This window comes from Bos grunniens, chromosome 26 (genome assembly GCF_055505025.1).
Source record: "Bos grunniens cultivar Pamir isolate PY7600 chromosome 26, Bosgru_T2T1.0, whole genome shotgun sequence".
NCBI classification, from domain to species: Eukaryota; Metazoa; Chordata; class Mammalia; order Artiodactyla; family Bovidae; genus Bos; species Bos grunniens.
The window spans coordinates 24,948,580-24,964,494 of NC_141190.1; the positions used below are offsets into that span (position 1 = coordinate 24,948,580).

General features: G+C 42.8%; 1 protein-coding gene and 1 long non-coding RNA gene across 7 annotated transcripts in view; one reads left to right on the forward strand and one right to left on the reverse strand.

The window, feature by feature from the left end:
- The window catches only part of LOC147344278 (uncharacterized), a 30,039-nt gene extending 23,724 nt beyond the window's left edge, over positions 1-6,315 (reverse strand). For 2 of the 5 annotated variants that reach the window (XR_015155852.1, XR_015155850.1), the window contains exons 1-2: positions 6,190-6,314; positions 4,400-4,494 (exon numbers count right to left, since the gene is read on the reverse strand). This is a non-coding gene — a long non-coding RNA (uncharacterized LOC147344278). Of the gene's footprint in view, positions 1-1,685; positions 1,940-4,399; positions 4,495-6,189 lie in introns of those variants that run through there. The other 3 variants (XR_015155849.1, XR_015155851.1, XR_015155853.1) reach the window with 3 other exon arrangements.
- A 74-nt stretch (positions 6,316-6,389) lies between these two features.
- Positions 6,390-14,286, forward strand: GSTO1 (glutathione S-transferase omega 1). 2 transcript variants are annotated; one of them, XM_086379296.1, is made up of 6 exons: positions 6,390-6,452; positions 6,614-6,722; positions 9,694-9,916; positions 10,521-10,619; positions 13,171-13,277; positions 14,058-14,286. In XM_086379296.1, exons 1-6 carry the CDS (start codon positions 6,419-6,421, stop codon positions 14,209-14,211), a joined length of 726 nt encoding a protein of 241 aa, XP_086235422.1. In that variant the 5' UTR covers positions 6,390-6,418; the 3' UTR covers positions 14,212-14,286. The 2 variants fall into 2 exon arrangements, with proteins under 2 accessions (XP_086235422.1, XP_086235423.1); XM_086379297.1 differs by lacking the exon at positions 10,521-10,619.
- Positions 14,287-15,915: the final 1,629 nt, after the last annotated feature.

The window sequence follows — 15,915 nt, forward strand, 5'->3', positions numbered from 1 at the left end:
GCTCAGTGCAGGGTTGCCACAAAAAAATAAAAAATGCAATATTTGCAAACAATAAAACAAGGTATGCCTGTAGACATACCTTGCTACAGGGAGGAAGCCAATTCTGACTCCATGTTGGAAACTGTCTCTTTGACTTGCTTTTTCATTGCTTTTATTATTATAATCATACTTAGTGGCGTGCCTGGAGGACCCTGCTCCTCTGCTTGACTGAAAACTAAAGTGCCTTTGTTCAGCACATGGAGAGAAACTTTGTCCCTACCCACCTGTGAAAGGAGAGATTAACACACCCCTTCCAAAGGCAGGCCATTCCCTTGGAGATGTTTTGCAAGACTGAACACCCTTTCAACTTTACTTCCCCACTGCATCACCCTCTCTATTCTGCCTTTTGACTTTAGTTCCTCATTGCTTCTTTCTCTCTGATCTGTAAAAGAGTCTGGCATCCAGACCCCAATAAGATGGTTATTGTGAGGCTCTAGCCTGCCATCTTCTCTGTCAGTTGGCTTTCTGATCAAAGTCTCTTCCTTCCCTCTGCACAACTGAGTGACTGAACAACAACAACAGTGATTGACGTATTACATAAGTGACATATTATACATGTAATTTATGTGTTAACATATATGTTAATTATACATAACATATAAGGTTATATGTTATATATAATTTCAATTTTTTCAGCACAGTCTTGACAGTAGATACCATTATCTTTATCATAGAAAAGGAAATTGAGGCTCAGAGACTTATCTTTAGAAGTTATACACATCTCTTCAGCCAGATTTTCAATAAATCATCAGGAAAGTGTCACGCGAGTGTATGTTCCTCGGTTCTTTGTCTCGTCACAACAAAGATTTGGAGCAACGGACATTAAAGCCCTCGGCGCATCACAGCTCTTGGGTCTTCGACAAACCGTGTTACAGCTCTTAGGCAAATCAGTGTTACAGCTCCATTTTATTTATAAGATAGCAGGAGAATCCAAGACTCGAAGAGAAGAGAGTGGAGGAGTGCGTGGGGAGGGAGAAAGAGAGAGAGAGAAAAAGAGAGAGAGAGTGCGTGCACGCGGGAGAGAGAGTCCGAGAGAAAGTGCTTTGGCTCCTCCTTTTATGTTTTTTTTCCTCCACCTGGGCCTGCCCTATGCAAATTGGGCTTAGCCAGGAGTGCTGTTTGTTCTGTTTGTTCTGCCTGAAGTCTTCTCTCTGGTCCTCGGACCTTCCTTGTCTTTTAGCCACCGCCATTTTGGACTCCTTTTCCCTATTCTACCTACCTAACAAAAGGGAAAAAAAAAAAAACTGTTCTAAAAAAGGGTTTTAAACAGCAGTTAGTGCTCTAGTAGTGTTCTAGTCCAGTGCTTCTCAAGTTTAAAGTGCATATGAATTAACTGGGGAAATATTGTTAAAATGCAGATTCTGATGCATAGGTCTGTGATGGGAGCAGAGTTTCAGCCATCCTAGGTGATGCGATGTTGACTGTAAGCAGACCACACTTTGAGTAGCAAGGCTCTAGCCTACTTAATTAAATCCTATGTGATCAGCCTGATTTGGTCCTTAAAAATGCTTATTACAAAAAAAAAAAAAAAAAAAACACCCAACCAGTCAAAAAAACCCCCAAACCCTACATTTATAAGAACTAGATTTGGTCACATCTTTAATACAATCCTTTGGTCATGGTAAAGGAAGAGTTTTGCAAGATACCTTTTAATTTGATCTTTCTGGTCATTTCAGAGGAAGTTGTATATGTAGATGAGGGAACAGAGCTGCTGGTCAGAAAAACCACAACTTCATAAGGAACACTAGTTGCCAGGATGCCCACAGTTCCATTCATACACTGGAGTACAGTCTTTTTCTTGATTTCAATACTAATAAGTACTATGAAATTCCCACAAGGGTGGCAAATGGTGCTGTTCTTGGCAAAATGAACATTCTTCTTGGGGAATACTTGCACCTACCTAGGAAAAGATACAATCGCCATCAATAAAATACATTTTAAATACTTTTCTTTCTTTTTTTTTTTTTTAAATAATCCAAGTGTCAGGCGAGTGTATGCTCCTCGGTTCTGTGGTTCTGTCTCATCACAACAAAGATTTGGAGTGACGGACATTAAAGCCCTCGGCGCGTCACAGCTCTTGGGTCTTGGACAGACCGTGTTATAGCTCTTAGACAAATCAGTGTTACAGCTCTGTTTTATTTAGAAGTTAGCAGGAGAATCCATCCTCAAAACGTGAGGGCATACCAAGATAAACAGCGCACCCACGCTGGGGAGAGACAGAGAAAGTGCTTTGGCTCCTCCTTTGATATGTTTTTTCCTCCCCCTGGGCCTGCCTTACGCAAATTGGGCTTAGCCAGGAGTGCTGTTTGTTCTACCTGAGCTCTTCAGTCCGGTCCTCACACCTTCCTTTGACCTTCCTTTGTTCTATTTTCACAGGTTTTTCCCTTCCTCGTATTTTAGCCACCGCCATTTTGAACTCCTTTCCCCTAGTCTAACTACCTAACACAAGCAATAGATCATTAACATCTTTGAAACTCATCTATTCCCTTTTCACCCCGTTTCTGCCCAAAACAATCTCTCAGATAAAAGAACACACGAGGTTGCTGTGTGTTCTGAACTGGACAGTTACAGTCCAGGCACTATAGAAACTTAAATGCAGACTGAACATTCTCTAGGTCTCAAAAGCCTTCTTCAGAGAGCTTTTCCAGTGAAGCACCACCTCTGTTCAAACCTAAGAAAATTTTGGAAGGATTTCTGAAGTCCTGTATACATGGAAAAGAAAATGTGAAAACGACAGAGAAAAGAGCTTAATTCTCAAAGAAAACAGGGTGCATTCTGGGCCTTACCCTTTAAAATTAGTTTTAATTTTAAAAATAAACTTTAAAAAGCAACTTCGAATACGACAGCCTGCTTTATGGTTGTAAGCCCAGTAGGAAATTTTGCTTCTTTACAAAAAAGGAGCGTGTGTAGCCATATTTTAGATTTAAAACTTAGAGATAAATGCAGAAAGTAAAAGGAATAATCATAGGACATGGATGAAAAAGGTGAGAACACAAAGGGAATATATTTTAAAGTAAGGAGTTCGTGATGAGTGTAAGCTAGAGAAAGGAGAGTCTGAGAGGAGGGGGGAGTCTACCTCTATTTAAATGTTAAAGATAAGCTTAAAGATGGTGGAGAGGACAAGAGAAGGACACTGGTTTGGAGATAAACTTCAAGGGAATAGTACAATCAGGACCCGTGGTGGATGCTGTTTGGAATACAAGTAACACTCTAGAATGTGGAAGGAAAGCAATGCCAACTTACACCTGTGCAGCGTTTTATGTTTTTCACGTGCACTGTAAGTGCAAACAAATCCAGAGTCAGTGGATAGGAGACAGAAGGGACTGATGGCCCTAAGTACGGGGAAAATCACCAAAGGCCGGAAAGAGCTGTTATTAAAGTGAATAACATTGAATAACTGGACGCGCTGGGGATGGGAGTGGCAGGAGGGGAGGAGGGGCAGGAGAAAAGTTACAGAGAAAGGAAGTGTGCAGGAAGGCATTGGGGTTGACCGGGAAGAGGTGGACTTTGAAAGTGAGCAGGTCTAAGAAGCGGAGGGAAGGGAGAGGATGTAGTCTGAGAGAAGAATTTTCTCAAGACCAAACTGTGAGCAGCGAGGCCGGGGATGCCGCACTTCAAAGACGTGACGCTGTAGGCCTCTCTCCAAGCCTTGCCCCAAGGGCCCCGTGTCTCTCACCCCGGCCAGGGGCCGTGAGCCTAACTGTTACTCCGAGGCCCGGGACTGCCCCCAGCTTGCAGACGGGAAGCCTTCACTGTTTAGGTTCCCATGCCCCCTGCGCCCATTGGTTCCGCCCTCTCGGCTGCTCCCCCTCGAACCAAGCCGATTGGTGGCAGCGCTGAGCTGTCTCAACCAACGGGAGAGCGGCGAGTGAAGCAGGGGGGCGGGCCTCCAGTGGGTACTGCAGTGGCCCAGGCTAGGGCAAATAGTTACATTAGTAAATACCGACAGTCGACTTTAACGTTGAGTGCTGACCGTCCAAGCGCCGGTGCAGGCATAATTTCATTCACTATTCAAATCCCCAATTAGCCCCGTTTTACAGAAAAAGAAAGGGAGGATAAGACAATTTCCCCAAGATTACAAAGCTGAGTAATTTACAAATTACAAAGCTAATTTAAAAGACTTTAAAGCCAAGTCTGATATGCAAAACTTTCAATTAATGTACACTTTGTGGTGTACCCTCGGCTATTTCAAGGACAGCTTCTGGAAGTAACTGATAAGACAGGTTAGCAATTTGCCTTACTTCTGACCTTCCCTCTCAGACTGTTACTTGCCCTTGTCTTCCCTTCTTTCTTCCCTCTCCTCCAGTCCTCCCCTCTTCCCTTCTTTAGGGCTCTCCTTCCTGTCTTGCCAAATTCTTACCTTCATTCCGTTGAGAAATGTTGATTGAGTTTCTCCTGTGCATTCTGCTAGTCACTTGGAACTGTAGAGGGAAGTACTCAATAAACCAATCTATTCTAGGAATAGAAAAGAGGTTTTTTAAAAGCCATACTGAGGATGAAAGGCTGGGAGACAGACTCAAGAAGCAGTTGAATTGTGTTCCACCAGACAACCAACCCTGCTCACACCTTGATCTGGGACATCTAGCCTCCAGAATTATGAGAATAAATTTCTGGTGTTTAAGTCACTCAGTTTGGGGTATTTTGATAATGGCAGCCCTAGCAAACTAAGACAGGCATGGAATCATAATCAAACTCAGGCAGGAAGGCTCCAAGATGGATGTGTTTATTAATTACCACAGTCTGCTGCTCCAGTAATAGAGCTAATAAAAAATAAAAACACACCATGCCTCTCCCTTCCCAAATAAATGGAACAGTTCAGTTCATTTCAGTCGCTCAGTTGGGTCCGACTCTTTGCGACCCCATGGACTACAGCACGCCAGGCCTCCCTGTCCATCCCCAAATCCCTAAGTTTGCTCAAACTCGGTCCATCAAGTTGGTGATGCCATCCAACCATCTCATCCTCTGTCGTCCCCTTCTCCTCCTGCCTTCAATCTTTCCCAGCATCAGGGTCTTTTCCAATGAGTCTGTTTTTTTGCATCAGGTGGCCAAAGTATCGGAGTTTCAACTTCAGCATCAGTCCTTCCAATGAACATTCAGGACTGATTTCTTTTAGGATTGACTGGTTGGATCTCCTTGCGTCTAAGGGACTCTTAAGAGTCTTCTCTAATACCCACAGTTTAAAAGCATCAATTCTTCGGCGCTCAGCTTTTTTTATAATAATAAATAAATGGCACAGTAGTCAAATAAAACATTGACTACTCTTTTCCAAAGAGAGTAGGAAATAGCAATCCACTCCAGCATTCTTGCCTGAAAAATTCCATGAACAGAGGAGCTTGGCAGGCTACAGTCCATGGGTCACAAAGAGTCAGACACGACTGAGCGATTGAGCATGAACTCTTTTCCAGTATCTGTATTATGTGCTCTGGAAGCCCCTCTTTCCTAATTAAGAGGGGGCTGAATGAGTGGATGACCTGGCCAGACAATTTTCATAGACCTATAGACTAAATCCACTAACCTACTTGACTCTGAGCATTTACCCCTTCTAGGGCTTCAAAATCCAGTAAATTTTTGAAAGCAGCATTATCCTTCAGATACTAGTAATATCCAAATTTGTACTGTTTCCTTTGGGTTAAAATTAAAAGGATGTGTCCTAAGAGTAACAGTAGGGACAGCAACCCTCCCAGTAGTCATATTAAGTTAGTCCAGACAGAAAAAGGGAAAAGGCTCTCCAGGTGGCTCCACGACTGGCCCTGGGCTATGGAAAGGAACCTTGGGAGAGCATGTTCTGGAATCTTGAGCAAGCACTGGAGCCCAGGCCACAGGCCCTTAAGTATTGGAAGCCTTGGGGTAGGAAGAGCTGCAACTAAGTCAGAGCCACGTGACTGCGGCCAGAGCTCGCCTTCCGCCGCCAGGGCGCGGGGCGTGGGAGGTCAGGGTCCGGGTGGAGCGTGGATCCACTCACAAAGTGAAGGCCACCATCCTTCGGGGTCAGGAAAGGGCTCTGAGGATTTTGAGCGTCATTTGTGCATCTCGATATGTCAGCACCTCTTGGCCAGCACGATGAACTCTGGCACAGTCGCCACCTGAGATGTTTTAATTAAGACTTAACCCCCACCAAACCCGGAAGGCCGGCGCTGCCTCTTGGCTTACGGGGTGGCGTCCGGCAGGCGAGCGGGCTGCGGCGTGTTCCTTCTTGCAGAGCGTGGGGAATGCAGCAGAGTGCGGGGCAGGGCCGCCCCAGAGGGCTTCTGCGCGCGGCTTTGGTTTACTTCTGATAGGAAGGGAGGGAGGGAAAGAGGGAAGGCGGGGCGATCGACTTTTTAATTGGTCTGCAAACCCCTGCGAACCCCGGTGCCAGTTTTATCTGTGCGGCGGCGAGATGTCCGGAGGATCAGCTAGGAGCCTGGGCAAGGGTGAGACCTGCCGACCGTGATCCGACGCGTGCTGGGGGGTGGGGGGTGGTTCTGCTCCGGAGCCGAGCGGCCTAGGAGACTTCACATTCGCGGGAAACCAGCCGGATGCTGGATGTCCCCACTGCAGTCCAGGCTGTAACCGCGTCCGCTTCTCTCCGCAGGAAGCGCCCCCCCGGGGCCCGTCCCCGAGGGCCTGATCCGTGTCTACAGCATGAGGTTCTGCCCGTATGCCCAGAGGACTCTCCTGGTCCTGACCGCCAAGGGTATCCGGTGAGGACCGAGGCAGGGGCCGCTCCCAGCCTGCCCGGAACCAGCTGCTTGGGGAGGCTTGGGCAGCCCGTGGGCGGGGTACGAGAATCTCTGATAGGGTCCCCACAGCTTTCTTTACTGCCAAATACACTATTCTCAGCCTTCTGCGGGGTGATAAAGGCCTAGTGGTAAAGAACTCGCCTGCCAGTGCAGGAGACAATGAGACTCGAGTTGGGTCCCTGGGTTGGGAGGATCCCCTGGAGGCGGGCATGACAACCCACTCCAGTATTCTTGCCTGGAGAATCCCATGGACAGAGGAGCCTGGCGGGCTACAGTCCATGGGGTTGCAAAGAGTCATACAGGACTGAAGCGACTTATTGCGTGCATAGAAAGCTATGAACTCTGTTCCCCTGGTGGGGAGTGGAAGGAATGCCATAGACCACTGCACCAGTTGAGGACATCTCGTTTAGATTAACCTAACCGTTTTATGGGTCAGCAAAGCTGGGGCTCCAGTAAAGTTGGTGGTATGCAGAGATCACTGGAATGGGAATCACAGGCAGCGGCTCTTTTAGCTCTGGCACATCCCTAAATCCTTCTGTACTGCCTTCTCCTTCATCCCATTTCATTCATGTCCTATTTATCTATATATTGTTTACATTTATTCTGAGGATATAGCCCTTTCCTGAACAGTGGGTTGAACAGACATCAAATACCTGTGATGTGGGAGTTTAAAACATAGCCCCCCATTCCAAAGAAACTTTACATCTATATGCTTAGAGTTTTAAAATTAACTTTAGCCTGCTAGAGGGAGAATTAAGCAGGCAATACTTTTCCCTAAAAAAAGTAAGCTATATATTCTAAAGAAAAAAAAAAACAAATTATTTTTGGATTAATCACTTCAGTAACTCTTGTGTCTTTAGATGAAACTGTTTCTAAATACATAGCAAAATATTTAACATTTAGTAACATTTATCAATACATAGCAGATATCCAATTCAATTGGATTGAAAAATGACATATCTTGTGCTCATACAACTGAAAAGTTCAGGATCAAGACAGCTGAATTTGGAGGCACAGAGTTCTGGGTTAGTGCCCCTCTGGAACTCTAGATTGAAAACTTTATCTTTCTGGGACAGTTTTCCAAAGGAAAATTAAAGTGATCTTATCATAAAAGCGCACGTATGGAGAGTGAAGGGTGGTAACTGTTGCTGAACAGTGCAAACAACAGAGGAGCCTGGTGGACCACAGTCCATGGGCTCGCAAAGAGTCGGACATGACTGAGCAACTAACAAACTATGTTCATGGGTTAAAGTCCCAGGAGACTTTGATTAGATAAGTGGTAGACTTTACCACATGATAGAATCTACTAAAGTACGGTTTTCTCTCATCTTCCAACTTGTTGCAGCAGGTATGTCGCCCTGTTGGCTCATCATTACCAAGATACCAAAATGCATATGTGTTCTGAGAGCCTTCTTTATTACAAAAGCCCAGGATTTACCCTTTCTTTTCACAGTATGAAATTGCAGAAATCTTGATTGGCAGGGAGCCTCATTGTTCTTACAGTGGCTTGTATCTGAGTATACAGTAATCTGTCAGCAGACAAACCCTGTAATACATACACACAGATGCCAGTATTCAATCTGGCTATTCCTTTGTTTCCATGGTGGAGAGGGTGGGGTTGTGTATTTAATAGTACCTCAAGCTAAATGCTATTGTAGCTTCTGAGGTGGATGGGGAGAAAGGAAACAAAAGATGTTAGGGTGTATTATTTCTGAGTAACTAATCTGTTCTATTGAACACTCATCCAGCTTTGAAATGATATGGATCTGGCTGTAGCAATTATATGAAACTTCCCTTCCGCTTATTTCCCCTAAAATCTCTCAGACAAGAGAGAAGTTAGATAAAAACCATCTTAGTATATGTCTGGACTTCACCTGTTTCTTCTTTATGGGTTTACTTAGTGTGTTTACCCATGTGGCAGTTTTAAAAAATATCAATGCATGGAGATTTAATCTGGGAGCTTATTTTGTGGTTGAATATTTTGGATTCTCTAATATTCTTATAAAAAAATGACTAGCTTTCTATTCAAATTAGCAAAAGGAATTTAATTTTATCATATTGATTCTATATAGCGGGTGTGGACAAACTCAATTAGTAGGCTGATTTATTTTTGCAATTAAGATACATCTTAGTCCCAAATGGAATATCTAATTGAGTCTTGAAGCATTTCCACTTATTTATTCAACCAGTGTGTACTGAGTACCAATCTGAAAATGTTTATATATTTTTTCATAGCATATAAATCTGTTTAAAACTTTGCTGACTTACATGTTTGTTTATGAATATGACCAAGACACACAAGATCACTGCTTTACTGGAGCTTATATTGTAGGGAGGTGACATAACAAACATGTAATTAAGTGAGCAAAGTAATTTGTTACATATCAGTACAATGGAGAAAGTAATTCAAGAAATATTGAAAAAGGTAATTGTGGCCAGATCATAATGACCAAACCGGAAGTCATAGGAAACATGTGAGGGGTAAGCAGGGGCCAGATCACATGGCATGGGAAGGGGTTTAGAGTTTATCCTCATTGCAGTGAGGAGCACTTGAGGGCTGTAAGCAAGCAGGAGGTGGCCTCCTCCAATTTACTTTTGTAAATGGATGTGGAGAATGAACTAGAGGGAGGTCACAGGGGAAGCACAGGGGCCAGTGGGACTGCTGTAGAGATTCAGGTGGCAGGTGATGTCTTGGACGAGGTGGCAAGTGTTAAAGCTGAGAAGCAGATGAAGTCAGACTGATTTGACGGTCTAGCTGACAGGTCTTGCTGATCCAGGTGATTTGAGGAAGAGGGGGCAGGGGGAAGGAATAAAGGCCACGCTGACTCCCAAATTGGGGTCTGATCAGCTCAGTGGGTGATGGGACCAATGACATTTTATTCAGGAATACAAGAAAAATGTTACTGTCTTCACTGTCTTCTGTGCTTTTCAGGCATGAAGTCATCAACATCAATCTGAAAAATAAGCCTGAGTGGTTCTTCAAGAAGAATCCCTCAGGCCTGGTGCCGGTTCTGGAAACCAGTCAGGGTCAATTGATCTGTGAATCTGCCATCACTTGTGAGTACTTGGATGAAGCATATCCAGGGAAGAAGCTGTTGCCAGGCGACCCCTATGAGAAAGCTTGCCAAAAGATGGTCTTGGAGTCCTTTTCTAAGGTGTGTGTTTAAGAAATTTCAGCTCCTATTGAAAATGTCTTTGTTTTTAAAGCTGAATCAGTGCTGTCACTCTAGGTTCAGTGATTTGGGAGGGAAAGACAAACAGGATTATGCTCTTGCCGGCTCTGACATGTCCATGAGCTCTTTCATAATCTGGACCCTGTTTACTTTTCAAAGTTACATCTCTTCACTGTTCTCCTAATACTTTATATTCATGTCATGCTGAATATTTTTATTTTTCCCAAACTTGCCACCTTCTTCTCTATTCTTGCTAAAAGACTCTTTCTCCTTCTCACTTTGCCAAATTGTCTTCAAGTCTCTTTCATGTACAGTACATGCCATTCAGTGTCCTTTTAAGATATATTTGATTCAGACTCACCAAAATGGCTTATTTGCAGCTTATAAAATCCTGAACAGTATAGCATCTTTGGTAACAAAACTGTTTCTAGGATCAGTATATAACCTCTGTGAAGAGGAACTCGTGCACATATCAAGTATATAGAATACCCTGACACGGACTGTGAGGGTTCTATCCTGCCTTTATGTGACAGGGTCAGTATGGTTAGCCTCACACTGATAAACTAAGACATTATTCTCTGTCTAGGTACCACCTTTGATATTGAGGATTCTTAGAACACAAAATAAGGAAGACTGCTCTGGCCTAAAAGAAGAATTGCATAAAGAAATCACCAAGCTAGAGGAGGTAATCAATCCCTTCTCCTTGATTCTTATTGGATTAAGTGATATATTATACCCACACTCATTTCTCCTCTTTTCTTCATACTCCTATCTCCAAAATGAGTTTAAGGTACTTAGAAATAACATCAAATAGGAAATTTTCGTTTACAACAGATAGCAGCTGTAAGCTGCTGTATTTAAGATACAAACCAAAATACCTAAAAATGTTTTGTTATGGGCCTGCTTTTAAAACTTTTTATTGCACTGACACAAAATATTAAGGAAAATTTTCAACCGAATTTCCACAGCTTTACACCTGTTTATGTTTTTCCATGCTTGTTTTCAGTCCTTGAACATATATTTAAAACGTTAACTATAATCAGAACATAAGTCATTGTGGTTTTTTCCACTTATGTTATATAATAAACTTTATGGAAATAAAATTATTTTATACATTAAAACTTAAAATTATGTAAAAATGTTTATTATATAATGAACATTTCCCACAAGAGTCTGCCATTAGATACGCTTGGGGAAACCCAGGTGTGTTTTTTCCTCCTTTGTGGGAGAGATGCTATTTGGACCTTTATATGGAATTCTCTTCCATTCACAGTCAGCCTTAGGTTTTTACTGAGGGAAGACACAGTTCTTGTCTCATATGGAAATGCATCCTAACCTTTTATCATTAAGTTTGAAGTTTACTGTAAAGTGAGTGAAGTCACTCAGTTGGTCCAACTCTTTGTGACCCCATGGACTATAAACCACCAAACTCCTCTGTCCATGGGATTTTCCAGGCAAGAATACTGGAGTGGGTTGCCATTTACTGTAGATTTTGTCAAAGCTTTTTTTCCCATTAAGAAAGTTCTATTACTAGTTTGTGAATATTTTTTAAAAAGTCATGAAAGTGTTGGATTTTATTGAGTGTTTTGTCTTCATCTATTACATCTGCTGAAATGTTCACTGAATATTTTCCCTTTAATCTGGTGAATAGTTATGGTAGCACTGACAGATTTTTCTGGTGTTGAACCATGCCAGTATTACTGTGTAAAACCCAGTTGCTTTCAATGGATTTTCATATATATTTTAAAACTAGTTGATATTTGATTATTGCACATTTGTTCATAAAAGAGACTACTTTGTTCTTATCATATCTTTGTGTTTTTTGTTGTTGTTGTTGTGGTTGTTTGTTATTTTGGCCATGCCAGGAGGCCCCGGGCAATGAAAGCACAGAGTCCCAACCACTGGACCCCCAGGGAATTCACTAGTTGGTTTTTGTATCAGGGATTTTCTCAACTCATAAAATGAGTCCCGTTACTTTCGCTGGTTTTCTAAGTTCTGAAACCATTTGATAGGGTTTGGCAATTTGTATAAAACATTTGAGTCCGGTGTATTTTATAGGGGTAGAGTTTTTATCAGTAGTTCAGTTTCCTTAATGTTAATTGATTTTCAGGATTTTTGTATTCCAGTTTTGTAATTGGATTGTAATGAATTGTAATTCATTTGTAATGAATCAGTTTTGTAATTTATATTTTTCTTTAAAGTTACATATTTCATATTCTCATATATACAGACAGAAAGAGAATCATGTTTCCTGATTTAAAAAAATCTCTATGTACAACTACAGCTCACTCTTGAACAAGGTAGAGGTTTAAGGTGCCAAGTCCCCAAGCAGTAGAAAATCCACATACTACCTACTAAATTTGGGGTTAGTTGGGGGACATATAATTTTCTTCCCATCTAATTTCAGACTCCAGGTTAAGGACTCATGCGTTAAAGTAAGTGGTACTATTTCCATGTTTCAGGCTGCTGAGAGAGTATTTCCTTCTGACTGAAACTATCATACTTAATTTAACTTATGCATAATATAATTACCAGGCCCTACAATTTAAGGACAGACCTAGACAATATTGGTTCATTGTACAATTCTGAGTGCCTAGTAACTGCAAGGCACTCTGCTGAACAGTATGGGAGGTAGAAAGTGAGAGGCAGTCCATACTGTTTAGATAATTGGTTTGATAGTAGACCAAAAATAAATACTCAGGTAGATATAAATTATCTACAATGTAGGATGTTATAAGGGCCCTGAGAAAAATCATGGATGTTTTATAAAATGCTTTGGTGTTTATTAGCCAGATAATATTCTCAATCTTCTGTTTGCAAAACCATAATATTAATTCACCTCCTTAAATTTCAGATATATACTTTGTACTTGGTTTTCAAAGAATTTTACATGGCATTGTTTAATAGTTAATCTAGTTGTGTCCAGTTTATTTTCAGTAAAGTTTTTATTGACGTATCGTATGCAGAGACTTACCCAAAGCGTAAGAGTACAGCTTGAATTTACAAAGTGAACATTAGTAAATATTAGTTTTGGATGATTTCTGTACTCTGTACAAATGGAATCATATAATATACATTTTGGGGTCTGACTTCTTTCATACAAGGTCAAGTTTCTGAGGTTGTGTGTGTTGTGTATAGTTCATTCCTATTCTTTGTAGTGTTCCAGCATATGACTACTGCACAGTTTATCCATTTTAGTCCTGATGGACAGTATTCTTATGCTGTTTAATATTCAGGTTCTGACTGATAAGAAGACAACCTTCTTTGGTGGCAATTCTCTTTCTATGATTGATTACCTCATCTGGCCCTGGTTTGAACGTCTGGAAGCTCTGGAGTTGAATGAGTAAGACACTTGAATATTTTTTGCATAATTTAGGACAATGATAACCAGAATAATATAGACTAACCTTTCATATAGACAAAAATTAATGTATCTCATTCAATTGACATGAATGGGAACAAGCAGACAGGAGGAGACTTGGACTTTCCAGAGCATGTCCTATACCTACACCCTCCATTTTCTCCCATCTCTGGGCTGGGCAGGGGTGGGGAATTCTGTAACAGGTAGTAAAATGTTTGAAAAGTGATTTACTTCTCCCCTCCTGGTTAAAAACCCATAAGGATGCACATTTTCGTAAGGACATCAGGCAGGATTGTGTGACCAATGCCACCTTCCATTTACCAGCAAGAGTCCCACACTGTTTCCCAAACTCCATGTTTTGAAGTTTAGCAGCCACCTTGGCTTACTCCCATTTCCTAGAGCTTAGAACTGCTCAGTTGCTATTAGTCATGGTCTGACCACAGAGTAATAAATGTCATGTTCTTGATTGTCTTTCACATTCTCATTTTAAAAAGCTATCAGTCTCTTAGTTTGGACAAGTTCTCAGGTTAACTGAGCAAGTCACTTCACTCTAGTCTTAGATTCCTCTTCCACAAAACAAGGACCTCTACAATATCTTCCAAATCTCATATTTTATGATTATGCACATCTTAAAGAAGTATTTCTAAAGAATGCTTTGAAAAGATTAGAGGAAAATGATATGAAACTGTAGAGTTATAGGAGCCTTTGCAATGCCTTCCTACTTAGCCTAGTTCATCCCTTCATTATTTCCATCTCCCACAGGTGTGTAGACCACGCTCCAACTCTTAAGCTGTGGATGGCAGCCATGAAGAAGGATCCCACAGTATCATCTCTCCTCACTGACGTGAAGACCTTTCAAGGTTTCTTCAACCTCTACTTGCAGAACAGCCCTGAGGCTTATGACTATGGACTCTGATGGGGATGAGTCAGCAATGAAGACATAGCTGATACTTTCCTTCACTAATATGAATAATACCATGGTTTTATTTTACCACGTGCTCTCATGTCTTACTGAATCACCTCTGATTTGACACCAAATTTGGCCACACTGTGGGCTTTCCTCAAGGCCCTCCTGCAGCAATATAAACACATTTCCTGTCTCAGGGTGTTCATATGACTCTAAGGGTTCTATCACACTCCATGCTGAAAATTTCTAAGTCACCTCTAGTGAGAGCTGGAAGTCAATCTGGATTTTTAACTGCCCATAGGACATTTCCAAATAGATACTGTGTTGTCATTGCAAGAGATGCCCTTTAAAGTTTGTCTTCTAGGTTCTGAGTTAAGAACTTCTCAATTCCTCATTCTTTCATTTCCATGTCTGACTCAGTTTCATGCCTTTTATACAACAGTAATAACTGCTGTTGCCACTGAAGTCCAGACCCACATTAACTTCAAAGCCAAGTGACTAGGTGGTCTCCTATTGGCTCTCTCAGGCTTCAGTCACTAACCCTTTCAAAATCCTTCCTACCAAATCCTATGCTGCCCAGCACAAAAGGTGTTCCATGTATATAACTAAATGCTGAGAAGGCCACATCCATTCTAAAGCTGGATGAGTAATTCAGAAATACTAATGTCTTTATACACTTCCATAGCTCATTGGGCTTCTTACTATTCACTTTCTATCATCACATCACCTCCATGAGAAAGTAGGTCCGGAGAGCATCATTTCATTCTACAGATGATTCAATTAAAGTCCTGAGGTTAACTGAAGTCTTAAGATGCTGGAGGAAAGTGCTGGAGAACATACGCAGTACAGGGCTCTTATATCAGAACTAGGGAGCGGTTTCGACCTGCCCTCATACTCTTAAAAGAGCGCCTAGCAATCCCCTAAGGCTCACCCCTGGATTTCCGATTCGGTAGGTCCGGGTGGGCCCAGGAGTACATATATGAAATGGGTCTTTCGTCCTATGGTGATGCAGGCGACCTGGGGGCCGCACCCTAGGAGGCAGCAGCGAACTGACTGACTTCACAAAAGGTCTCCAGCCGCCCACCTCCGCCGCCACCAATGCCCACGCTCCGAGCTGACTCATCTCTGCTGCCGTCCGCCTGCCCCACCCAACAAGCCCGGGTCCGCTGCGGGCGGACTTCAGTCGGATGTAGACCCGGGCGCTGAGGTGCCACGACCAGCCACTATTCGGCTTCCACTTTGGCCAGCCACATACCCGTTGGGATCCAAGATTCCGGTACCCAGGAGCCTGTAACGCGGCCGCCCATTAGCTCAGCTTTCCACCGGAGCGCTTCCAAAGGCTTGGCGGATTGGTGAAGCTCCGGGCGCCGCAGCCAATTGGCGGATAGAGTCGCGTTCTAAGGGGCGGGTTCCGCCTGTGCCCCGCCTCTCTCTCCGACCCGCCCCCCCCCCCCTCCTCCCCCAGCTCCATATCCGGTCCCGTTTGCCGCGCGCCGGGAGGTGCCTCGGGGCCGTCTATCATTTTGCATGCACCGGGTGGGTTGCTTGGCCCTGCGTAGCATTGAAGGGGAGAGGGGTTTGAGGTCAATTCTGAAACTTGAGATTTTTTCATGAATTTGGGGACCCAGAATGGGATTGCCGATTTTTAATTTTGCCTAGCACTTTTAGACGAAAGCCCAACTACGGAAGCCCAACTGTCTTCACGAAAGTTTC